At 38.4% G+C, this 26,494-nt stretch overlaps 1 protein-coding gene across 2 annotated transcripts; it reads left to right on the top strand.

The window, feature by feature from the left end:
* The first annotated feature begins 1,422 nt into the window (after positions 1-1,422).
* On the top strand, positions 1,423-20,829 carry CCNL1 (cyclin L1). 2 transcript variants are annotated; one of them, XM_072408016.1, is made up of 11 exons: positions 1,428-1,745; positions 1,874-1,948; positions 4,646-4,755; positions 14,210-14,330; positions 14,998-15,062; positions 16,565-16,664; positions 16,967-17,071; positions 17,335-17,476; positions 18,147-18,246; positions 18,870-18,953; positions 20,105-20,829. In XM_072408016.1, the coding sequence occupies exons 1-11, from the start codon at positions 1,503-1,505 to the stop codon at positions 20,454-20,456; spliced, it is 1,497 nt and encodes a 498-aa protein (XP_072264117.1). In that variant the 5' UTR covers positions 1,428-1,502; the 3' UTR covers positions 20,457-20,829. The 2 variants fall into 2 exon arrangements, with proteins under 2 accessions (XP_072264118.1, XP_072264117.1); XM_072408017.1 differs by lacking the exons at positions 16,967-17,071; positions 17,335-17,476; positions 18,147-18,246; positions 18,870-18,953; positions 20,105-20,829 and having other exon boundaries at positions 1,423-1,745; positions 15,282-16,574.
* The last annotated feature ends 5,665 nt before the right edge of the window (positions 20,830-26,494 follow it).

Below are 26,494 nucleotides of genomic sequence, written 5' to 3'. Positions count from 1 at the left end.
TTTAGGCTATGATCAGACTGGCAATGAAGTTGTAGTGCAGTTACTGCTCCCTGGTGCCATGTAGCTACTGCCTGCAGCAGCCCCATGAGAAATAAATGGAGGTAACGGTATGCAGTTCAGTACTTCTAATTGCTGCGTGCTGTCAAATCTGTGTGCGCTAGAGCTGCAGTGCGAGTGACCCAGCTGTGTGGGAACATTTACTTCCACTACAGGTATGAACCCACCTGTATGGAGTCCAAACCTCTCCAGCCGCCTGCCACCATTAATATTGGACAGGTTTGTCTCATTGGAATTGTACATGATTTGTAATGATGTCCACTGCTATTTGATGCTGCTTCTTATTCATTCCGTCAGTGTGACAAAGTACAAATCACACAGGTTTAGCATAATAGATATTTATTAAAGACAACAAATATTCAACAACAAAAAAAACACATAGCAAATCATAGGGTGACGACCATAGACTGCGGCTGGCAGTTCCTGTGCTGATTTTCTTTTACATTCTCAGCTTAAATCGTGTATGATGTATAAAGGGCAGGGGTGTGATGGCGGAAGGCATGGGTGGGAACGCCGTGCCCTCACTTTTTTCGGGAGTGAACACACACTCACCGGCTCTGGCCGGTCTGGCTCGCCCTCACATGGGGTCAGAAAAAAGACCTCTGCTGGGGGGGTTGTGCACCGGACAAAGCCGCGAACCAGGTCTCCCATACTAATCGCAGACTCGGGAAGTGGTTTATGTCTGTGGACAGGCTCAGACCTGCGATGGGGGAATGGGCAGGTTCCGGTATCATGACGTCACTATGGAGGAAGTTTCTTCCCCTGTGAGTGACACAGGCAGGGGTGTGGTGGGGCGGCCACGTACTGTGCCCCATCTTATTTTTGTGACTACATACCTAATAAAGGGTCTATATATAAAGCGGTGAATCTTACATTCACTGAAACATTCTGTAATGGAGAACCTTCCAAGTCCATCAGTAAATGTTACATTTCCTGGTGTCCTGTTTGGTGTTGTGGAAATAAACTGATTAAACAATGTTTTTCACTCATTAAAATCATGGTCCTTCAATGTAATATGCATGAGGAGAGAAGGAGATGCTTGTATTCAATATCAGGAGTGCAGCCAAGGTGACAACACCGCACCCAGGACGGGAAGGGTGAATCTGTGGTGAATGAAGTAACTTGAGGCAGCCATTACATCTAAGGATTTCTAGGATGCAATATATTATTTCTCATGCAGTAATGTCGCACAGGGGATGTAATTATCTGGTTTATCTCTACCAGAATAAGGGAATAATGCCTTATAATAGCCGTATTTTATTTCCTTGACATGAATACATCAACACAGAGGCCCTGTCACGTAATAACTGAGGAGCCGGGCGCACTGTCTGCCAGCACCAGCAGGGGGCAGCATTTGATGCGATGACGCAGGCGGAAGGATACTGCGAGCAGACCAGTCGCAGCCGGCCACTACATCGTTGCAGTTACGTTCCTGGCAGAGCGCGATGGCGGCTTTACCCTACCTCTCCGCTCCCGCTGCCCCGCCACGGCCCAACGAAGGCATTCTTATCGGTGACCGGCTCTACTCCGAAGTCTACCTCACCATCGATAATTCTATCATTCCCGAGGAACGGCTCTCGCCGACTCCCTCTATGCTGGACGGCCTGGACCTGAACATGGAGACAGACCTACGTGTGCTGGGCTGCGAGCTCATCCAGTCCGCCGGGATTCTGCTCCGAATGCCTCAGGTGAGGAGGGGGTAGAGGCGGCGGGGAAGGCTCTGTGTGCTAGGCCTAGCGATATGGTGACTGGGCCCGGGGCTCCCAAGATGGCGGCTGTCTCATGTCTTCCTCCCATCTTCTTGTCTCTTCCTCAGGTGGCCATGGCGACCGGTCAGGTGTTATTTCACCGCTTTTTCTACTCCAAGTCCTTTGTCAAACACAGCTCCGAGGTGAGAAATGCCTAATGGAAATCATAGAAGGTTGGGCTGGATTCTAACTAGTTTTATTCCCAGGGCTCCTGTATTTCTGTGACAGGAAACTGATTAGTATTCATTAGAAGTATGTGAAATCGCTAAGCTCCTCCCATAAAGGGGTAACCAGGTGCCATTATGATGTCACAGCAGCTCAGGGATTACATCATCAGCAGCTATCCAATAGCTGAAGAGAGAAGATGTTATGTGCACAAGAATACCAGAAAAACATGGTGCCAATGATAGGGGGGCAGAGTTTGTAATACTTTGCTTGTGTATGGCCAATACTCGTGTGCGTGCTCTGGATTTGGTTTAAAGAGGAAGTAAACCCAAAAATGACATAAAACAATAAAAAATCCACTTAATTTCCATGCCGCAGAGCATTCGATCGGTCATTTCAGGATGACCCATACCTAAGCTAAAAGAAAATGTTCATGCCCATCCACGTCAGAAAGAAGGAAGCCAGGACTGCGTGGGACTTTACACCTGAAAATGTGTTTTTTCTTTTCTTTTGCTGGAGCTTCTGCTTTACAAAACTCATCTGTATATATTTAGGTGCATGTTTGTTTTTATCAGAGAGATGCCTTTATCTAGAAATCACAATACAAAAGTATATGGGGGTCTCCTGTGTGTCTCCACTATTCTCCATGAACACAGTATTAAAAAAAAAAAGGGACCAACATAATCATAGGTATTGACCTAATTACCTTACTTACACCAGATACATGTCTTGTAGTCTGAAAAAGATATCACTTACCTCTCTGAAGGGCAGGGGCTATCTGTTCACTTTTGACACGCTCCGATCGTGTTTGATGTGTGTCCCTTGTGTGCTCTGGTTCTGTTTTTGCCGGGTGATACGTTGTAGTATGTTTGGAGATCATCCCTCATGGCAGCGGTCACCAACCTTTCAGACCTCATAAACCACTAAATTCATCATTTTAAATCCTGCAGACAATAATATCAATTTTTTTGAAAAGATAAATACATTTGTAAAATAATGATCTTCCTAAAGGTGTCTGACAAGGACTGTGGGGGCTCTGATTCATTGATAAGCTCACGGTTAGGTGAAGTATTACTATTCTTGCTATTATCATTAGTTGCATTATCTTTGGTATTACTAAAGAAATGCAAAATATCTGTTTGCTTTTTCTTACTCATTCTGGGTTTATTTTATTCTAATCTAAAACCAAACAAGAAATGATAGTTATCAAACTATTATACCTACTATTATAGTCGAACTATTATACTTACCTAAAGGAGCATCTGAGAAATAAAATAAAACAATCAGATGAGAATTGGTATTCGCGGAGCGGGGTGACTGCTGTAATGATGGAAACAATACTGAAGCGTACGGCTCAGCAATGGTTGCCTCATACAACTTAAGACCACGCTGACTTCCCGCTGCGTCTCCTTTTTATTTCCCCATCCCTAGTACTGTTCAGGAATTTAGTACAAAATAAAGGCGAAAAGGTCCACGGATTGCCGGTTGGCGGCCACTGCCTCATGGAGTTGTGTTGTCAGTCTGCAGTTCACCATTTGAGTGAATTACCGTATTTTCCGGTGTATAAGACGACTTTTTAACCCCAAAAAATGTTTGTCAAAGTCGGGGGTCGTCTTATACACCGGGTACTTACCAATCCCCTGAACGGGGAGAAGATCCGAGTTCGGGTCAGCCGGCAGAGCTTCGGGAAACGCTGTGAGCCATGCGGTATACATTTACATGCTTGTTAAAAAATAGTGTGATTTACAAATCAGCCACTAGGTGGCGCTGTGTGACCATTTTTACATAGAATGGTAGACAATTCTATTATTGAAAGTAAAAATTTTCTTTGTTACTGTTTTTTTTTTAAATGGAACAAACTCTATATTTTAACTGAAAAAGCTGGGGTCGTCTTATACGCCCAGTCGTCTTATACGCCGGAAAATACGGTAAATGCAGACATCTGAAAGTGCATGTGTTTCCACAGATACAAGGCCATGTTGGCAGGTTGTGTGTATGTAAATGGGTTTCATCATAAAAATTCCATTACTTTCTATTCCCAGAGCCCCCGACCAGTAATTAGGGCATCTGTGGTTTGTGGTGTGTGAAGGCTGTCTGTATAGAATTTTATGTGAGATAACATTCAGGTTATCAGAGACGCTCTGCTATATTTACTATACCCTCAGTTTAAAGTGTATTAGTGTGGTTGGCAGTAGGAGGAATTCCTCCTATATTTCTGTCCTTTGGGAAAAATGTCACCATTACGGATAGCCAAAGGGATCATTGGTGTCACTTGAACTGACAGTCACAAGTTGCTCATTGCTCCAGCAACCTCTGGAGGAACCCTGTTTGGGTAACATTGTTCTGGAATGACATCTCTCAGAAGAAGCGTGACACATTGAAGCAGGTGTGTATCTTCTCTGCAGTTTTTAGTGATTAGATTACTGGTTAGTTGTTACCAGTGACAGGATGACACGTGACATTGCCCTGAGTAGGGGAAAGGTATATGGGTGTCAGAGGTTTGTGCACTGATTTTTTTAGTCTTGTTCGCACCTATGTCAAAAAAAGCAAACAAATGCTTTGTATGTCATTTTAAATGTAGCTTTTTACTTGCTTATCATTTACTTCCTTTCCTTGCTTTTTCTTTGAACCAATTGTTGAAATATGGTACTCTCATCTAAATGACTTCTTTTCAGATTGTTGCCATGGCTTGTATCAATCTCGCTTCCAAAATTGAAGAAGCACCCAGAAGGATTAGAGATGTGATAAACGTTTTTCATCACTTGCGCCAATTAAGAGCAAAACGGTATGTGTCTTTGTTATGTAACTGCAGTTATTTATTTGGTAAATACTCTTCAAAAGCTTTACCATATTGTCCTCCTCCAAGTCTATAGAATGAAAATCAGTATTCAAGTTGCTGTAGAATTTAAGATATATCTTTTTTTCAGCAATTATTTTGAATATTGCCAATTTTGCTTTCTTGAGGAAACATTTAGGTATTTACACAGGTACTGCAGATTTGTGTTGTGGCTCTGATAATCTTGCTCCCTATATTTTTCATCCTGCCGGTAATCCTTTTATTTGGACATCTTGCATAATTTTTTCTATTAAGGTCTTGTGTTGGAATTTGTTTTCAGCACTTAGCTATGTATGGATCCCCAGGCCTAATTAACAGACTCCTAAGTTAGTGACAAGTCGAGAGACAAGACTCAGGTTTGATTTTTGTAGTAGAATTTATAAGTAAAAATGAGAGGGTCGCTTCTTTATTAAACTAAATAGCATGTGAGATATTTTGAACAATGGTTTTATGTTTCAGTGATCAGTATTGAATGTTAAAACATTTACTTTGTGATCTAGTTTTGTGACATTCCATAAATGGTTCAGCCCTAAAGCCCATGTTTGTAGATTATTTTCTTCTTTAGTATAAGCAGTTTGCATTCTTCAGCAGTGTTCACCCATCACTTTTCAGTAACTACCCTGGCTGTTTTTGGGTGGTTACTGAAAAGTTGGGTCACAATATCACAACATTTCTGGGGAGATACCTGCTTTAGAGTTTAACAATAAATGTAAAGTTATTCCTGGTTTGACTTCTTGGTAAACACACAACCCTCACAGAGCAGAGAATTAGACCAATCTACCACATTTAAATGACCAAAACACACAAAAGAGCTGCAGATTGTGATGAGGGAAAGGCACCAAAATAAAAAGTAATGTTTGAAGTAACTATTCTCCTTTAAACACGACCCCCCTTGGTTATAAGCCTATATACCTGTAATTGGTTCTGTACATCCAGATTCACTGGGTGCATTGGTTTATGTAAAGAAACGTTTCTCTTTGCTTAGTTGTTTATGAACTTATACAAACAGGCGGTTAAGTTAAAGTACAGTAATGTAAAAAGTGGGGGCTGCTAGCAAGGTGCTAGCAAGGTGCCAACTATTATGAACCTCTGTTCCCACTGCTTGTCTGAACAGGGAAACTGTAATCTACAAATATTCCATATTAAACTTTACATTGAATAGATTAACCACAGTGCAGACACTACACCTTATTGAGCTTTGTTTTGGCAGTATTTAAAGTCCGCTCTCCTTTTTGTATACATACCCATTTTGGTTTTTTGGTCCCCCGCAAGTTTTTCAACCACAAATTTTAACCTCCCTGGTGGTAATCCCGAGTGTGGCTCGGGGTTAATTTTCAGTACCAAAAGCCGTAACCCCGAGCCACACTCGTGGTGGATTTGCTAGAGAGTTAAAAAAGCTTACCTGGGTCCCACGTGCCCACAGTGTCTTCCAGCGATGCCCGGGGCATCTATGTAACCTGGCGATGCCTGGCCGGCATATGAATGTTGGGGATGTGAGGCTAGAGGAAGCAGATGTCGGCAGAGGCTGGGAGGCGGGAAAATTTAAAATACTAAACGTTTTTAAATGTACCACTTTTACATTTAAAAATACTTATTTATACCTCCAGGGAGGTTAAATTCACATTTACATGTAATGGAAGAGCCTTTACAGATATGAGTCTCAAATACTACATTAAAAAAACACAAACCCTTTATGTTTATTCTGAAACAAAATGTTCTGCCCCCTAGCTCTACTGTAGGATTGCAAAAACATGAAGTGGTGTTCTTTTTTGAATTTTAAGGTCTATGGCTGTATTTTGTGACACCATTACAAATAAAGCTTTGGTCAGAATGGTGACTTTTAATAAAATGTCTTGTTTCTAGAAACTTGGTTTGCTTTACAGTAAATGTCAATACACATTGGCGTAATGAGTTATTATTATATCACTTCAGCATGCATGTCATGTGGAATGAAGACATAGAAGATATTAAAGCAACTCTTTAATGTGGTCTTTATGTTATTTTTTTTACATATGCACTTTGAATCTAAGTTCTATACTTCCTAGTATAGTCAGAGCATCTTGAGAAATCTAAGCAGACGCCAAGAGTAGTGGTTATGACATGTAAAGCAAGCAGAAGAAAAGTCTTGTTACCTTTTTTATATTCTAAACATGTGTATTGACTTTACATTTTTTTCCCTTGCAACCGACTATACAGCAACCAGCTACATTTACCAATGCCTGGGTGATGTGGAGTGGTACATAGAGATGAAGCTCTCGTCAACAGTGAGTGAAGTGTCGAAAATCCCCATGGAGAAGCCAGTGCTCTGAGAATAGGTCACTGGAATCGGGGACTCACAGGTTGGCCACTGGTGAACCATTTGGACAGACTCCTGTGTCATGTTAAACTTTTGTCTTTGCTGTCCAAGTTTAATTTAATGGTTATTTATGTTGCATCTCTCAAACATCGAGTCCACTCTTACAGTAAAAACATCTCAAGCTTGTTTATACCACACATTTCTATTACTAAAGGAGTTCAGCATTTACAATTCAACTAATCCATTAGAGATTTACATTACTGGAAAACTTTGGTTTAGCTATTTAGCACTTTTAACCTTTCCACTTTCTTTATCTTGGTTACGGACCTACAACATCACATTTTTGCCCTGTGTAAAGGTAGAATTACTCTTCTTCCATCCAGTTTTTTCAGTAGTGTTGTAATATACATTATATGTTCACTTCTTTTCTCAATTTTGCTATACACCATAACTGAAAAATATTTTAGATTTACATATGTGGAACTATATAAAGGTTTCAAGCAAATGCATTACAGCAACCTTTGAACAAAGTATATTTTTTAGGGCCATTTCAGACTTGCAGTTGACCACAGCGTTCCACAGCAGGCTCAATTTAGGACTCATCTGCTTCCATTCAACTGAATGAGACTGGTTTGGAGTCATTCAATGTAAGCACTTTACTGAATAATGGCGCAGTTCCAGAAACCATACAGAGACACACACCCATTGGTATCTCTGATTTTCCATATGACCCTTCTGGATTTGTGTTCTTTGTTTTATGCAATAGACAAAGCAACTTTTGGTAAACTAATACCCAAAATGTGTTGATCAGCCATGGTAACTGAACACCTTAAGAGTTTTAATTTACCAGGAATATTTTATAAATATTGTCAATGTTTTGAAACCACTTGCAGCCGAGATGTTAGAATTAGACTGTCACAGAGTAAAGAAGGTTTTCATGTACCCTCCAATGGACGCAGTCTTTATTTGTGAAATCTGGGGCACTGATGTTTAAATTAATTTTGTTCACTAATCTGTATAGTGGCACCATGTTAATGCAAGCACACAGATTCCTGCACATCACTTCAGCTTTAATTATATTCCAGGCCCTGCAAAACCCAGGGCACTCATACATGGAAATGATAAGTTCATATTAGGAAGTTGGTGCTTGACCAGGGCAAGTTGTGCCACACAGTTGGGAATGTGGCCAAGTACCAACCTAGGATGTGCCTGCCATAACATATCGACAGCACTTCACTGACCAGGAGGTCAGGAGAAAGGTCACTTTTACTTAGGTAATACTTTGGTGCAGAGACATCAGAAAACAAAGATTATAGTTTCTTTTATAAGCTTCTAATATGGATATGTAGCTGTGTGACAGGTTTTCCTTAAACTTTTAAAAATGTTGTACTTTTACACTGGATTATTTTTTTTTTTTTTAACAATTACTAGGTCCTTTTGTGTCTAAAGCTGGCTGAAGGCAATAACATGTATGATCCAGGTACCTTGCACTGGCCAATATAGCCCCACACACCATGTGGCCATGGTCGTTATATGGCTGGTCGTTCATTGTGTGAGCAGCCCCAATATATCGGAGGTGAATCAGTATTGACTGGATGAAGTTTTCAGATCTGCCCGATTTTCCTTTTGCCTAGCATAAGTTAAACTAGCATTGTCTGCAAGTGCCCTTTAGATGTTAGTTGTTTACAATAACATCTTACTGACCTCTTAATACTATGTTATTGATAATTACAAGATTTGGATTTTAATTTCTTACTTTTTGTTAAAAATATATCTTACAGAGAGTTAATCTATGGCTATAAATAAAATGTATTCTCTGAAAATAACAGACTATGGGTAAGAACAGTTCAGGCTTATGGTTAATAAATTATTAAATTGAGTTATTTGACCTTTAGGCAGTAATGAGAAGCTGTACTAGGTTTTATCATATTATCCATGGTAAAACAAAGTACAAAGTTTTGTTCTGCAGGTGTACCTTTCTGTATTCTTGTGTGTACACTAAGACTCTTGCACACATTATATTGCATTGTGCAAAAGTACCTGGATTCATACTACTGCCGATTATTCTTTTCAGTAGTACACTCAACAACACCAGATTTTGCCCTGACTATTTTATGGTTAAACATAGCACATGTAGCAAAGAAGTCATGAAATATTGTTTGCTTTGTCTTAGTTACTCATGCGTACAACCAAGTGGTTTTTACCCTTTTTCATTAAATTGTCTGTCACTGATATGTGGGTAACTTTGTCTGTGATCAGTCAATTGATGGTTTTATTAGAACTGTCATCATACTGCTGGCTATCTGTAAGTTGTCTGATTTACCTGTTTTTAGGGTATTAGTTATAGAAACCTCAGGACTGGGTTCTGCTAATTGGCCACCATCATTTTATTTCCAAAATTTACCTCCTCAGCACTGGACCACATTTATCCAATACCGTACCTGCTAGAAGAAAAATGAATATACTTTCCACCACTTGAAACACCCCTATTTCCTTGCTCAACAGTTTCTGCAGGTATTCTGAACTTTCAGGTGTGTTTATTACCTTCTGCTTTGCCACATGATACACTTTCTTACGCCAGTTTACGTGTCACTACAAATGTGCAATACAAAGGGAGAGAACTGCAAATGTCAGGGTTATTGTGTGTTTAGACCATCCCATAAGATAAATATTTGCAGCAGCCAGGCAGGAGGGATACAGCATTTCAAGAAATGGGGTGCATAAAAGATGAGTATACTCCTCTTCTTTTAGCAGAAACAGTGTTGGATAGAAGTGGCTAAAGTGGTCCATTTGAAGCTTAAAAGTACTACATAGTCCACACTAATACTCAGGGAAAATGTTATTTAAATTTAGGAGAATGTATATGCAGGGTACCAGTACGTGACCTGTCATCGTAAGCATGCAGGGTTTTCATTATTAAGAAAAGGTTACATTTTGTAATTTTTAACATTTGTGAAACTTATGGTGGTATCGGTAGACATGTATTTGCTTTTGGCTTTGCTTTAAAAATTTGTGAGAATGCCAAATGCCAGTCTAAGAAATGTTAGCTGATATCTTTTACATGTCTTTCAAACATCATAAAAGTTTCATGGCAACACCTTGAAGTACTGATATAAGGAGTTCTTTTTGTGTCTTGCATACCGTTTACATATGTCAAGAAAAAAGAAAATAGAATGTGCTGCTGTAAGATAACCCATATAAAATTTTATTCTGTGTGTAAATTAGAGAATTGTTTCTCCGATTACTGACTTCTGAGACAGGTACTTCACTTTATCATCCATTTCCTTTAAAAGTGCCTCCTGTCTACAGAGCTAACAAGGTCGTGATTTTGTTTATTGAATCTTGTCTTCGCTATTGCCCAATGAATAGTTCTGATGACTGAATTATTTAAATGTAGATTCTAAAATATGCTTGTTGGCGTGAATGAAAAATTATGTAGTATGTAAAATGAAAATATTAGTATGATCTAATTGACAGTTGTATATTCCCTTATGCAATTATCAATTTCACACTGCAGAATTTTGGTTAGCTGTTCATTCTTCTGCAAGATCCACACTGCCATGCCCAAATGAAGCTGCTGCGAACTCTCCAGGCAGAGCCTCACTATTTCTGCACTGGCCTGGTCTATTATGCCCCCAGAGGGTAGATGGCTTAATAAGTGAGATTTTTCAATGTTTGCTCAGAAAGAAGACCGTAGCCTAGAGGGTTTGCAGCCATGGTGCTGCAGCTTCCAAAGGGTCTCTCTGTATGGATCATTTAATAGAAAATATAAGACTGTGTTTGAGCTCTAACTATACAAATACTAAGTTATACCTAATTGGTCTTATGATACACTACAATAACTAGAAAAAATGTTGTCTTCTCAATCCTCCTAAAAATGCCAGTGGGTTACCTGACAGATATTTTGGCTTCTCTTGAATAGGTTATTTTTAGCCATAATTGTCACATTGCAGTAACACTGGTAATAAATCAGTACTAAATTCTACTTGTAAAGAATAACTATTTCTGTACTGCATACTTGCACAATTGCGCTTTTTACTTGCTTACACAAGTATGGTAGCTGCTTTACCATTAATTGTGTAACTCGTGTACATGTGTAAAGGAGTTGCGTTGTACCCAATATGTTGAGAATAAGCTGTGCAGTGTACATTACTAAACACAAATAGGAAGAAGAGTAAAGTAAACATGTCTGAAAAAAAGAACTTTTGCATTTATTAAAAAATAGCAATGCTTTGCCAGCGGAGTTTGTTACACTTTTACGTTTTAAAATAACCCTTGTTACCTAGAACTAAATAATCCCTGATAACTAACTAGACTGCATATTATAAATCATTTGTCTCTTGTAGTTTCTTGTATATTATATTGATAATAAAGAATGTACATTAAATTATCATTCCTTGGTCAATATCAAATAAATGCTTAGTAACTAGATGACGTGATTTAAAACAGGACGCCTAATAAATGTAAAAGGGCTGCTTCCATTAAATACTTCAGAGAAATGTTTTGCTTTGTGCCATGCACACATTGTAAACCTTTAAGGCCAAGAAGCTAAAACCTCCAGAGATACATCTGACTTGCAGAAATCACTTGACATTGGATTGTATCCTGAAAAACATGTTCTCTGCCTAGAACTGGCATGTATAGAGCTATCTTTGAAATCCTTATTGCTGGGGAACTGAACCTGTTTCCACTTTTGGAAATTTGTTTAACTGGCTTGGCGGTATTCCTGAGTGTAGCTTGGGGTGAAACTTACATACCAAAAGCGTATTCCCCGAGCCACACTCGGGAAACACTAGGGAAAAAAATCCTACCTGCTCCCCTCGATCCAGCAGCTTCCTCAACGATCCCCAGCGGGGTTCTGCATCTCATCCCCGGTGCGATTGATAAGATGCGTGAAGCGTTGGTACATTGGGAAGGTGTGGCTTGGTGGGAAATTTAAAAGCAGATTACATTGTGATCTGCTTTTAAAACATTGATCACAGTGATAAAGTTATAAAAAATCCAAATATTAAATCCAAAAGTTTATTCTATTATTGTACCCTTGTTTGGACAAAATTAAACATTTTTAACATTTTTAAGGTTTATTTTATTTATAAAATTATAGGTATTTATTATAATTTATGATTTGTGTTCAAACTTTATCATACCTGGGAGTTATTCCTAAGAATTACAGGCCTAAAATATTAAACAACAAATTTCCACACAAAACAATGTACCACTTTTGACATATTTATTTTTATTAAATTTGATCCATAATGTATAGCATAAGTTAAACTAAATATGTAACCTGGTGCAAAATATGAATACATTTCATATATGTGCTGTATATATGGACTGTCAATAGGGTCTTAAATCTCTTAAAGATATTCAATGCTATGATGTGATTTATGTAAATTGTTTTCTAATATCAGCTTGTATTTTATGTACATAAACATTGTGACAGTCAATGTTGCATTTTGTTTCCCCCCATATATCATTTATAGTTTATATGATTAATATTAGTTCAGTACGTAAACTCACTATTGTTCTTTTATGATAGCTTTGTTTTCAATAAGCCACCCATAAAGAAAAGAACAACAGAGATATACTGATTGGGAGCCAAAGTGTTTTCACATCTGTCATGTATGTATAGATAAGTATCTAATACCATTTATTGCAGGGCCTGACCCATGTTTATTCTGCTGAAGAATATGAAGTTCTATGCACTTTTAATAGGTTTCTGGTTTCCCATGTTTCTGTTGAGCTCTACAAGCTGACATTTATTGTAGCTTGTGCTAGTCATAATGTTTTGATGATTCCATCATACTCTACAGAGTAAGTTTTGAATAGTTTAATAACACTTTAGTCACTGGTATTTGTAGAATCTAGTGGGACTGATATGGCGAGCAAGATCAGTTGCAGCCCCATTTCATAGCTTTCTGGCTTATTGTGATTAAAAATGGTGATGGTCCCATTAAAAGAAAAGATGTGTCTGACTCTTGGAAGCAGTGAATACTCTTTGGAAAATCCTAATATGTTTAGGACCTTTCTCACACCCAGTAGTCCAATAAGAAAATACAATTTATAGAAGTGGCCCTGTGGGGGATACAAGACATTCTTTTTGTTTTTACACATAGGAGTCTTAGTTTAAGACTTAGCTAATCAATCCTTTGTAGTGCAGTTCCAAAGGATCTTTACCAGATCCTGGTACTCAATTTTTAACTGCTGTGTATTTAGGAGTAGTGGAGACATTGACCTGCATTTGGGAAAATTTGCTAAAACAATGTAGTAAGCAATTGTAGCTCACTTGTACGTGTTGCAGATTGTGTCATAGATGTCCTTTTATGTAAAGTGAAAATTCTGAGTTTAGGTATGCTTTAAGTGTCAGATTGACCTGAAGCTTTGCAAAAAAAACCAAAAGCACAACCTTCAAATGATTTTGAACTGCTCTCATTAATTTCAATGATACTGAGGGCTTTGAACAGCTCAGTACTAGTTCCAAATTTGTAATTTGCAGCAATACCTCTTACAGCAGCCACCCATCTTAACATCTGAAAGTGTTTGAATATAGGTCCACAAAAGGAAGCAAGCATTTTCCCTAATGACTACAGAGGTGGAAAGATGAACCAGCTATGATAGTTTTCAGGTGTGTTGGCTATCATGCTTATGGAGTTTGTCTAATCCTTACTTGGCTAATCTGTGCTGAATGTGTCAAACTACCACAACATCCAATGTCCCATATTTATTTAAATAGGAAATAGAGGCATATTTTCCCAGTGGTAAGTAAGGATTAAAATGCCACCAAAAAATGTGCATTATAGTATGCGTGCCATAGTTAAAGCTAAATGTTGGAGTGCTCTAGAATTTACTTTCTAAATGAAAACTCTTCTTTACCTATTTGCTCAATCTAGCTTCATAATAAATTTCTCTGTGTATATTACAGTTCAATAAATGCCCAAATATCACTTAAATTAAACTTGGACAGCTCGAGGCGAAGGTTTGGACTTGGCTGCAGGAAGCTAATGTTAAGTTTCTGTTGCCGTCTAGTCGGTTGGAGGGAAAGATAAATTCAGCGAGAATTTTTTTTTTTCCTTCAAAGCCATTTTGATTTTGTTTCCCACCAATTAGGACCCCAAGTTCACTCATACTTGATCAAAGCTACATAAATACCAAAAACCAAGTAATCAAGGCGGAAAGAAGAGTGTTGAAGGAGTTGGGATTTTGTGTTCATGTAAAACACCCACACAAGGTGAGCTCATGCATTACTATTTGAAGATTGTTTACTGTGTCTTACCTAGTGGTAATGTACAGAACAAAAATGAGAAAGTTGTCCAAATATTTATGTACCTAACTGTATAAATTTATGGCTTGCTATTTAGGTCAGCAAAACTCCTACAAAAAAGACATTCCTGCCATTATTTATATTTTGTTCCTGTCTCACTAGAGACATTTAGCTGGTCCTGCCTAAATCAGGAACAGCTTTTGCATGTCAGGACCCCTTTGTGGCAATGTCAGTTATGTTAAATGGAAATCCTTTAGTGAAGTAAGAAACAGGCAGGTGGTGTAACTCATCATTTTCTAAAAAAAAAACCTAATTTTTTTATTTGGATTTGACTGCACCTTTAATTCTAAACTTTAGTATTTAAACCCAAAGTGGGTTATCCCTAATACCTCAAGTTTTAGAAGCTTGTTTAAATCTAGGAGATTTTCTTACGCTATGCATTGCTCCGCTGGAAGTTCTTTATCATCTGGAGGTGCCAGTTGTACACCGGTCATGGACATCCTACCTTGCCATGTTTAAATCCTAGAGTAAGACTTTATCTAGGCACAATTATGCATTATACTGCACTTTCCCCCACAAAATGTTAAAATTTACCATTGTAAAACTTCTGTTTTTTGTTTGTTTTTGTTTTTAGATCATTGTAATGTACCTTCAAGTTTTAGAATGTGAAAAAAATCAGACTCTGGTTCAAACAGCTTGGTAAGCGTGTTTTTATATTCCTAATGGGCCAGGGAAATAGTAGCAGAAATATTTATAAATGTATATATATATATATATTTGTGCTCCATGAGCTAGGGAGCAAATTTTTAGAGCTTAAGGTTACATACATGTTTCTGCTTACTGTTTTCATGGCTTAAGCTAGACCTTAGTTGGAGATCTCTGTTTAACTTTGTTCTTTTTTCTACTCTTTGGTTAAAGGGTAGTCCATGATGGTAAGTCATAGAACTGTACCCTCAGCACCACACCAACCTCTGGATGGCCTGATTGGCTGCCCTTCTCTTCAGCCAATGCAGTGCAAGCTTTCATCCGAGATTCACTGAAGTGGTCCATATCCATCTGGCCGCATCTTCTAGTTCTGTCCTGGGTTCCAAAGGATTTGTATATTTGCTTTCAGAACTTCTATGTTTTGTGCACTTAAGCAGGCAATAGTATATATTTAGCTATATATCCCTATATGACATTTATAAAAATACAGGTCATGTATGAAAAGGATATAACACTTTCCATAGTTTGTTACAAAAGTATTATTTCTATAAATGAACGTAAGGTGAGTTAAAACAAAGAATGTTGTATTCATCTCTGCATTGGAGTCTTCACTGTCCTGTGGGGAAAAACAGGTGAGATAAAAATCATGACTTTGAGACATGTCTGATCCAACAAGCACACATTGTTTAACATTTGGAACCTGTGTCCGTAAGAGTTAGTTTCTTGTTAGCTTGCACAGACTAATACCAGCAGATTAATCCTCTTAGCTCTGTTGGAGCAACATGATAAGGATTCATATCTATTATACATATTTGTGTTATTGTTTTCAACTTGACTTTCTGATTTTTTTACCCAAAATGAATTATTCCAAGGAAGACTTGGAAACTACAGTAATAGTTTATCCATAGTGCACTTTCTCAGTGAAAATATATTGCTGACAAACCATGACGAGACAATCACAAACTTCCAAAATAAGTGCATGTGTGCCTCTTGGTGACTTAGGAATTGCATTGACTGTAGTGGACCATAAATGAAAACCAGTGTGATATAGAAGAAATACATTTGTATTAATTTATTATATAGCTAGGATAGTGTATAAGTGAGGCTTTAACCAGGTATTCTTTTTATAGATGTTGGCAGACATAATATGTGAGCTATTAAAAGAAAATCTCTATTGTGATCATTTGTTAGCCCTTTTGGCTTATAGAATTTAGCAGTGCAGAATTAGCTATTTCTATTTAAACTTATTTTCATTACTAGGAGAAATCCTAATGAGGTTACACTTCCCATATATACTGCATTGTTTTATTATAATGTGTTATATACTGATGACAGTCTGTACATGTCTGTACAAGGCTTAACTGTGTATATGTTAGTATAATTTTATGCTAGAGTTCAGAGAGAAGAAAAAAAAACAAAGTATGCTGAGTCTCCAAACAATTTGTATTGTGTAGCACATTTTGTGGCTAACCAGTTTTCACGTTTGTGTTTTCCAGGAATTACATGAATGATTGCCTTCGTACAAATGTGTTTGTCAGATTTGATGCTGAAACAATAGCATGTGCGTGCATTTATCTTGCGGCAAGAGTATTGCAGGTTAGATGATGTTTTCCTTCTGTGTCCTTTACACAAAGGGTGTTTTTCACAGTGTAAATAAAGTGATTGTGGTTAATGTAGATGACACTGGACTACTTTCTGTAGAGTATTTCTAGTGCTTGACTAGTTCTGAATACTTTGCGTCTGCTCAGTTCAATAGGTTTATTAAACTGCTGTAAATCTGCATGTAGTCTAAAAAAAAGTGTTATAAACCTTATTTTTTGAAATATAAGTAATTAGGAGTATTTATGCTTAACCTAAAGTTTAGGGTAACTTACCTCTCCCCCCTCCATTTTTTTCAGATTCCTTTACCCAATAAGCCTCACTGGTTTTTACTTTTTGGAGCTAATGAGGAAAACATGCAAGAGATTTGTTTTACAGCTCTCAGGCTTTACACACGGAAAAAGGTAACTTGTTTTTTCTCTTAGCAGTACTTTGATAAAGAGTGGTCCTTACATCAATAATTTATTAAGATCCTAATATATTTAAATCAAAATAATGTCATTTCCAGGTTTCTTCCCAGTACTAACCAACATTATTTGCTACTACAATTGTATACCCCTTTGTATTCTGTAAAACAGGCCAGCCTTTCTCGACATGTCTTTACATGTTCTTGTGTATTTGTATTGAATCGTTTTGATATATATTGTATTTTTTCCTCCATCAACAGCCGAATTTCGAAATATTGGACAAAGAAGTAGAGAAGCGAAAAGTGTCCTTACAGGAAGCCAAGCTAAAGGCTAAGGGATTACACCCCGATGGAACGCCTGCCCTTTCTACAATAGGAGGCTTTTCTCCAGCATCTAAACCATGTACATATGCTTCATTTTTTCATTCTGTCTGTCATATTTATATAACTTTATTTATGCAGAGCAAGTATTTAGGTAGTTTTAATAACTATTCTTGACAATGAATCAATTTTTGTAAATCATTTTTTTGAAATTTCCCTTTACTGCAGTTTCCTTTTTTTGTTCTTATCACTTTTACAAAAACTGCAGTTATATTTGTCCATTGGGCAAGATCAAGTTTACTCTGGCAGAATACAACAGAATCACGTCACATGTAGCTGCCTGAATAACTGTAATTGAATATAAATGGTAACATTAGGTGTATTGGTTTCCTTACATCTTTCCAGCACTGTTGCATGGGGCTCTGCAGTTATTATAATCAGATGATTTCATCAGGCTTTTTTCTCTCTCCATTGAACCTCTATTTTGCTTATATAAAGGATGTCATTGCTTTTCTGCCAGGGGCCTATTCTGATCTTTGGACTGTAATACATTTTGACATTGCAATGCATTCAAATTGGGATACTAATAATGTAGATTTATACTAATATACAAGACATAACTGATGAACTAATTGTATTGGAGCCAGATTTAGAGACATTACTGCAGCTATTTGCATTTCCTATCAGCCTTGCAGATACCAAATGTTATAAAAAAAATTACTTTGAGCACCATACTTTGTCTTATTTTGCAGCAACTCCAAGGGAAGTGAAAGTAGAAGAGAAGTCTCCAGTACTTGCAAAAGTCAAACGTGAACCTGAGGAAAAACAGTCGTTAAAGAGCCCTTATAATGGGTGCGTAATGTTTATGATAGAAAGGCTAACTTGATAATGTAGCTTGTTTGAAATGTGTGGATGATTTTTAGGTACAGGTTGAGAATTGCTGCTTTAAGCAGACCCTTAACTAGTATTAATCCAAACAACCTCAAACAGACCAACAGGAATAAAACATGGCAACACCAAGTACAAGTAGAGAGAAAAAATAAAATTCATTATTAGAGGTAACAATCACTGTCAAAAAAGGTAAACATAGACTAGGAATTACATCAAAAGACCAAAACAAGATATTTATTACGTGTAAGTCCTAAGGATTGGACACTATTCATAGATTACATCTAACTTCCCCACACAATTTAGCTGATTGCCCCGTTTGCAAAACTAGCTTAATACAAATGGAGTGCTGAATGAATTTCCAGGCTGTCAAGGTAAGTGTACAATTATTTTCACTGTATAGTAAAAGAAAAAGGTTTACAAGCATGCCAAAAGTAAAACCAAATAGAAAAAGCATTCCCTTTTTAATTTTAGGTAATAGCACCTTTGTTGATAATATAAGAGGTTTTTGTTTTCTTTATACTTGAACCTATTTTGTGGGTTTAACCGATTTTTAGCACCAGTTAAATAATTTCCATATCTTGTAGGCTGCGTAAGGAAATCAAAAGAAGCCGAAGTGGCAGTAGGTCAAGATCACGGACAAAATCAAGATCTCGATCCCCACGAAGACAGTAAGTTCAAATCCTTCGATCTCAATATTTTTAGTAGTATGCTTTTTCCTTTGAACAGACTGACCAGGTTTATAAAGCAGTATACAGGTGTGCAATAATACTATATGGATTTTAGTTGAAATGGGATCAAGGAAAGGTATTTTGATTCACAGCTTTAGGTTACAACTCTGCTTGTTTTCTTAAATCATCAAAATGCAGCTTAACTTTAGGATAGTGAATATAAAGTACATCTTTGTTATGTTTATTTTTTGATGATCCCTGAAAAGTGTACATTTTCTGCAACTGAGCATTATAGCATTCTTTCTGAACCCTGAGGGATTGAAGGAAACTTTCTTTATTTAGTTCACTAGAAAATAGCTTTCTCATATTTGACGAGTTGAAATATTTGTGCCCATTGTTTTTTAATATTATGCACACTGTTGTAGTTTCTTGGGACATGTTAGATATTTGTCCTATGGTAGGAAAAAGGGATGCCAATTGAAGAAACTGTAAGCCAAAATTGTGTTATGTTGGAAGTGGCTACGGATTGTCACACTTACTATATTCTAGAAAAAAATGACATCGCTTAGGTATTCCATAACCAATTTCTTTCTTTCTGTCAGGTTATACTACTAATGGAGGGATTTACATACTTCCTATTTTGTAAATAGGCCGTATCCAGGACAGGAAATGAGGGGAAATCTCGCTTAACAGCAACACAGAAAAGTAGAATGAAATGCTAGAAACTCTGTCAGCTTTAAATTGTCAGTATTTCAGTGCCTATTAAAACAATGATTCGTTCTGCCACCTAGTGGGTCATTGTCATAAGTGCACAGCTGTCACGATAGTAAATGCTATATGTATAAAAGATATTATAGTTGAATTTAGAGTGAATTGACAGGGGAATAATGCATAAATACACTCATTGGAGTATACATTTTAATTTTACCATGGAAAAGGGTCAATGAAGAGTCCTCTAATACTCATTCTGAAAAGTTTAATTTTACCTTAATTGGTTAGCGCCTCCTGCCATTTCAATTCCTAAACTAGTTTAAGGGCCGGAAGAAAAGGGCTTTATGTGGGCCTAAAACACAATTTTGACTTGCCTGGTTTATAGTAAATCAGAGTTTAGTGTTGACAAACACCACTAAAAGAGTCTTCTTTTTCTCAAGCTACAACAACCGACGGAGTCGATCTGGAACCTACAGCTCAAGGTCAAGAAGCCGTTCTCGTAGCCACAGTGATAGCCCACGCAGACACCACAACCATGGATCACCACACCTCAAATCTAAGCATCGTGGGGATGATCTGCGAGGTTCAAACAGACATGGACATAAACAGAAAAGGTCACATTCCCCTACCCCAGGCAAATCCAGGGATCATGGAGATCCCTCTAAGAAACACCGACATGATCGGAGCCATCATCACAGAGATCGAAGGGAGCGTTCTCGCTCATTTGAAAGGTCACACAAAAGTAAACATCACAGCAGTGGTCATTCTGGACACAGCAGACACAGACGCTGAACTCACCAGCATATATGGAGCAAATAGAAGTTTGCTGGATATGGACTCTTGTCATCATGTTTTTCTAACAATAAATTACAATGAAAGACAATTAACAGGCTGTTTTGGTTTTCTTTCTATCTATACTTTTGCACATTATACCTTGACAGTATCTTTCTTATGGAACCATAGTTTGATGGCATTGATTTTGAGTTCTGTATTAAAACAGCTTCTGTTGCTGAATTGCTGTAAAATGTATTTTTTTTAAATAAATTGGTTGCAGACACTGTTATATTTAAGGATTATTTAAAAGAATTGTGGAATCTTTCATACTGGTTTTAGTCTGCATGTGTACAATATTAATTTTATTAGGAAATAAATTTAAAATATCCAATGTGTGCTGCATTGTGTAATTGTAAGTGGGTTTGTACCACCTAAGAGATATGGGGGGACTACAGTGATTACAGGAGATCACAAAGTTACTTTCAGGAACAGGAACTTTCAGTTCAGGAACTTTGTTTTATTGTGTTTTGGGATGATTTCCTCTTGTTATGGGTATGGGTATGGCTTGCCTAGGATAACATCTCTACCTGCATGTCTTATATTTTTATTTTTGTAGTGGCTCAGGAGTATGGATAGGTGCAAGGTTCAAAACCTCCATCTCTGCTAGCTTAGTTTTTCTTCAATGTTTTATTGATGGAGATTTATCACTGCGACGGCTGATCTTTCCAATTTTAGATAATCGTCCCTAGTAGTGGACATCTCTGACCCTGTGTTTTTTTAGACACAAGTGTCAGTCCTGCTGTAAAGTTCTCCCAGCCCACACTCCACCAATGTCTTAGGGTTGCCTGTAGCACGCCTTATGATGAGACAGCCTTGAATTATTCTTTCATGAGCTGAGTCTTCCCTAGCTGTGTCTGTTATGGCTTCTTTTTCTACCTTGTCAGAGATTTTTTTCACGTATGACCCAGATAACCTATTTTATCAGTGACTTGGGCCACAGGCAGCTTTGGTACTTTCCCTTGCAAAATTTGTATCTAAAATTGTTGCTGCAATCTGTATTTTATGAGTCTAACGCAACTCCATAATAAGAGACCATTTTGGGTCTGGTAAGGTGTCAGACCTGTCCAGTTCCTCTGCTGTTTTCTGAGGACTTCCTTTGTGGAGATTAGAAACAACCTGATAATCTGTTTGCACTTTATTCTTACCATGCTTTTACCCTTATAAAGAGGAATTATGGAAAATTGTTGTCATACTTGCCTGTAATTTTCTTTTCCTGTAAACTCCTCCTGACAGCATGTACAAATGGGTAATCTCTGGCCCTTGCTCTCCACAGGACCACTTTACCCAAGCAATAAAAGTAACCTCCCTCTCCTATACAGGTGTTCTGTAACAAGCTCGCGACAGGATAAGGGAGGGAAACATGCTGTCAGGAAGAGATTACAGGTAAGTATGACAACAATTTTCCATTTTCCTGACACTCCTCCTGGCAGCATGTACAAATGAGATGTAGCAAGCAATAACATGAGAGAGGGAAGAAAACAACGCCATGGAAACAAAGTTACTCTTTAGAAAGAGCCACTTGTCAAAAGGAAGCCCCAAGGTGGTTGAAGCTCCAACCCATAAAGCTAAATGAATGTTGGAAGACTTCCAACTGGTATTTACAGATCACTTCCGTAGATACTTCTGTAAATGAAGTCTATAAGGTTGCCCCTTCCCTATTTGAATGTCTCTTGCCTTCTTGCAATGGAATCAAGCCCTCATGATGTAAGCATTTCACATGGTATTAAAAACCCTAGAATGCAAAATCTGTCACAGATACTTCTGTGCTTCATAAAGGATTGCTAGAGAGGCTGACTGGAACATCCACAACTATCAAATCATTGTTTAAAATTGAGAAAATCTCCCTCATTTTCATGAGAACCTTTGGAAAATGAATGTCCCCATGCTGAGGAAATACTTCTCAGTTGGAGTGATACACAGGATTCACCTTCCCAAGAGGGTGCAAAGTTCTGAAACAAGCATGTCATGGTCACAGTGAGTCAAGAATTTCATCTTTCAAGTCCATTTTCTTATTGAGCAGACCTAGACAGGATGGAAGGGAAGATCCCTGAGAACTTGTAGGACCAGAGGCAAGTCTTATGCTGAAAAGAATTACTTTACTGAAGGCATCAATTTCACAACTACTTTGAAGAACTGTCACCGCAAAAGACGTTCCACCCACTTGGTGGTTGTGGGGACTGACACTTGGACCTATACAAGTTGCCCCTGAGTTCCTTGTACGAAACTGAATGCAGAACATTTTGCAACCTGTGCTGGTGATAGGTTAACCAAAAAAAAAACCTTGATCTCTGCTATACAAATAAAAACCTATATATTGTGGCATCTATTTATAGAGCATTAATAAACTTTGAGTATATCTGCCACCACTGAGAATACCCAAATGCTAGGAGCCTCTGCTTTCCAGCAAGTTGGCATTCAGTCACGGGCAATCAGGGATAGAATGCTACCAAAGGCCATGGAAAAGTTAGTCCTGGCACAAAAGAGTTAAAGGAGTAGGGAAAAAAAATCAATTTCCTCGTGCCAGGGTCACGACAAGTATTTGCTGGCACTTGGACATAGCTGGAGATGCAAGCAGGTCTATCAACTTGTGTCTGCCCAGGGGCCACTCATCTGCTTTATGATCACCCAACAGATTTTAGGCTGGTGGTTAGGGAGAAAAAAATGCTTTTTGTCCATAAAAAAAAACAAAAAACCTGACTGTGACTTGATGGAAAAACACAATCTTTCTATTCCCTGCATTGACCCTCACTGACTCTTCTGATAATTCGTCAGAGTTTGCAGAATTTTCTTGTGACACTCCAACTTGGTTTTGGATATTGTCAGCAAAGAATGTTGTTTAAGTAGTGACATCGGCTGACGAGACAGGCCTGTAATCTTCTGCTGGATCTATTGAAATTATCCAATGAGCCAGACAAATGACTGACAATGTCATCTGCAAGATTATCGTGCAAAACCTTCTAGTGTAAAAAGCATTTAAATCTTTCAGGTCCAGAATTGACCTAAACCCATGAGAGGTCATTTACTATGAAAAGTTTGGAATAAAATCCTCTTTCTTGCTCTCCTATTGAAAGCAGCACCACTGCTTGTCCTATTCCTTGCACAAAAGATAGAAGCACATTGTTCTATGAATCTCTTGGAACTGTTGTCTGAATGTACCAGGATCTCAGAGAGCCCGACACAAACTCTATCCGGTAACCTTGTTACCTGACTGAAATCACCAAGGGTGTCCGCGTGCTTTTCCAAATGTCGGAAACCTGAACAAACTTCTTTCTATCTTCAACGTCTAGATGTATACACCCTGAAAAGGCTTTCCTTGGGCTCTTCTTAGACTATCTGACTACAGAACCTAGTATTTTTAGGTTCCATTTACTGAGGGTTAACACATTTCTTGACAGGAAATCTCTTGCCTCCTGCACAATTATGTAAAAGAGATAGTGGTGCCTATGCTATACCCTGGCAACTTGCCCCTGTGATCCTCGTCATACCTTCTTCCAAATAGGATCTGGGCAGCATACAGGACCACCTGTTTATCTGCCCTCAACAACGTGACACTAAAAGTAATACTACTGCTGGGCAACAACCAGACCTTTGTGGTGTAGACTCACTTCAAGTCCCCATCTAGACACTGACCCAGAGGATCCTAAACAGAAAAGAATTGGACTTTCCTTCTAAAATGTAGGATAACTTCTTTAGTTGAAGACCGGCCACATTTTACTAGCCTTGATTCACTTTCTTTATCTCAGCCTGCTTTAAAGCATATAGCACACACCCTCTTAGATGGTAATGATCATGCCACATGCCCAACATGATTCACTTTCCGGGTGTTCCACTGATTGGCTTCTGGAATGAGAGAGTGACCTCTTTCTATTGGTAATGTCCCAGGGTGAACTTTCTCTTGCCCCTCATGCTCTTCTAGAGGATGGACAAATAGAACTGGGAGAAGTCAGGTGTCTTGTCTTTCTGAGATGCTTTTTTTCCAGGGCTTTTATCGCTTTTGCTGAAAAGATAGGCAGGCAGGGAAATATCTGGCGCAGACATAATGCATGGCTTGGTTGTGCTTTTTTTCATCTTTATTTGCTCCTTTAAAGCAAGATGCACAGAGAAGTTTGAAGAACAAGGCCTTTGTGCCACACACCCAGCATGCTTCAGTGGTAGGGTGATATGCGGACTGACATAAACTGGGCAAGAGATTTCTCTTTGCTTGATGGCCTAAATCCATCTTTCTAATATTTTGGGAAAAGCCCCTGAAGCAACTTGTGAGTCTTAAGGAACCATTGCCACACATCCACAGATCACTGTACACTTGTGTGATGGTCAGTGGGATAAATGCCTGGTTGCATTACTGCCAGTGGGAAGAATGTCACTTTTACAAACAGCCAAAACATTATTTGGTGTCAGAGTTAGCTGACCTGAGAGGCACAAATTGTACATTACTGGTCAGTGTAATGATCAGTGGGATAAATGTGTGGCTGCATTGCCGCCAGTGGGAAGAATATCACCCATACAAATAGACAACACATTAATTGGTGTCAGAGTTAGCTGACCTGAGAGGCACAAATTGTACATTGCTGGTCAGTGGGATAAATGCCTGGCTGCATTGCTGCCAGTGGGAAGGATATTACCCATACAAATAGACAACACAATAATTGGTGTCAATGTTAGCTGACCTGAGGGGCCCATATTGCACATTGCTAGTCAGTTGGATAAATGCCTGGTAGCATTGCCACATTGCATTAGGGAAGCCTTAGCATCCTTTGACACCGGCCTACATGGAGACATATCCTTTGTTACATACCCTCTATTAGAGGCACGGTAGACTGAGCTGGAGAGAAGCATGTTCTGACCTCCTGGTATGCTTTTTATCCCACAACAGAAAGAAACACTTTTTTTTTTAGGAGGCGGCCATCTTCTGAATCCATCCTCTACCTGTGCCGCAGTTTTCGTGCCTGTGAGGCGAGGTTAGGTGAGCCAGCAACTAAAACAAGTAATATATCTTTCTTATATATGTACCTAACAATACCTACAAATAAAACTTCCTATCTGACTTCCAACCAGTCAGCATAGCAGCTACAAAGAAGGTAAGAACAGAAAAAAGTATTTCAAAATGGCGCCTGCTGTAAGCAGGATGGTGATGGTCACCTACCAAAGGCTGCTACCCCTGCTGGAGTAGTTTGAAGATTAACAGTGTTATCTTAGCAATTGCACTCATTAACATCTAATGATTAATAAATGTACAAGTAAGTAAGAAAAAACATCCAAGGTGTTTCCCACAAATACCACAGGTATGTATAAATATAGAATAACAGAATCCTGGTAAAAAACACCATAACAGACAGAACAAGAGTGCACTAAGCCATATTATATGGACAAAAACAACACAATTCCACCAAATTATATGCAATGCCTAATATTTGAGGCTCAGAATGCACTTTCATGGAGCTTTACAGCAGGTGTCCCAGAGATACAACGAAAAGACATTCTTTCCTTTAAACTCATCTCTATTACTGCCATTTGCATGATGGCTGTGAGCTGAAGTTTGCTGCACCTGTGCAAAGCACTGAGCAACTGTTTAGACAGCAAAAGAAAATGGAAACAGGTCAGAAAAAAAACTTGCTGCTCACCGACCCACAACAAAGGGCTATTTAAGCTCCATATCACCATACCCTCAGCACCAGGGTTCCCATATTTACCATCTACGATGGGACTTCCCCTTGGAGAGTCTGAACCAGGGGGGGAGAGGAAGGAGAAACAAATGCTTGGTCCTGGTGCGAGGACAGAAAAAGAACACCTGTATAGGAGAGGGAGGTTACTTTTATTCCCACAGAGTCCCACATCACAAGAGAAACTATCATTCCAGTAGAGGATGGACCAGTTTTTAAGGTGGTTGGAATTCCACTTTAAAACTTTAGTTCTCACTGTTAAGTTCTACCTTCTGACTGTGAATTTGTTTTACCAGACCTTTACTGGTCAAACTTTCTTAAAGTCCAACTAAACTT

This window comes from Pyxicephalus adspersus, chromosome 4 (assembly GCF_032062135.1).
Source record: "Pyxicephalus adspersus chromosome 4, UCB_Pads_2.0, whole genome shotgun sequence".
NCBI classification, from domain to species: Eukaryota; Metazoa; Chordata; class Amphibia; order Anura; family Pyxicephalidae; genus Pyxicephalus; species Pyxicephalus adspersus.
This window is presented reverse-complemented; position numbering and strand designations above follow the sequence as displayed.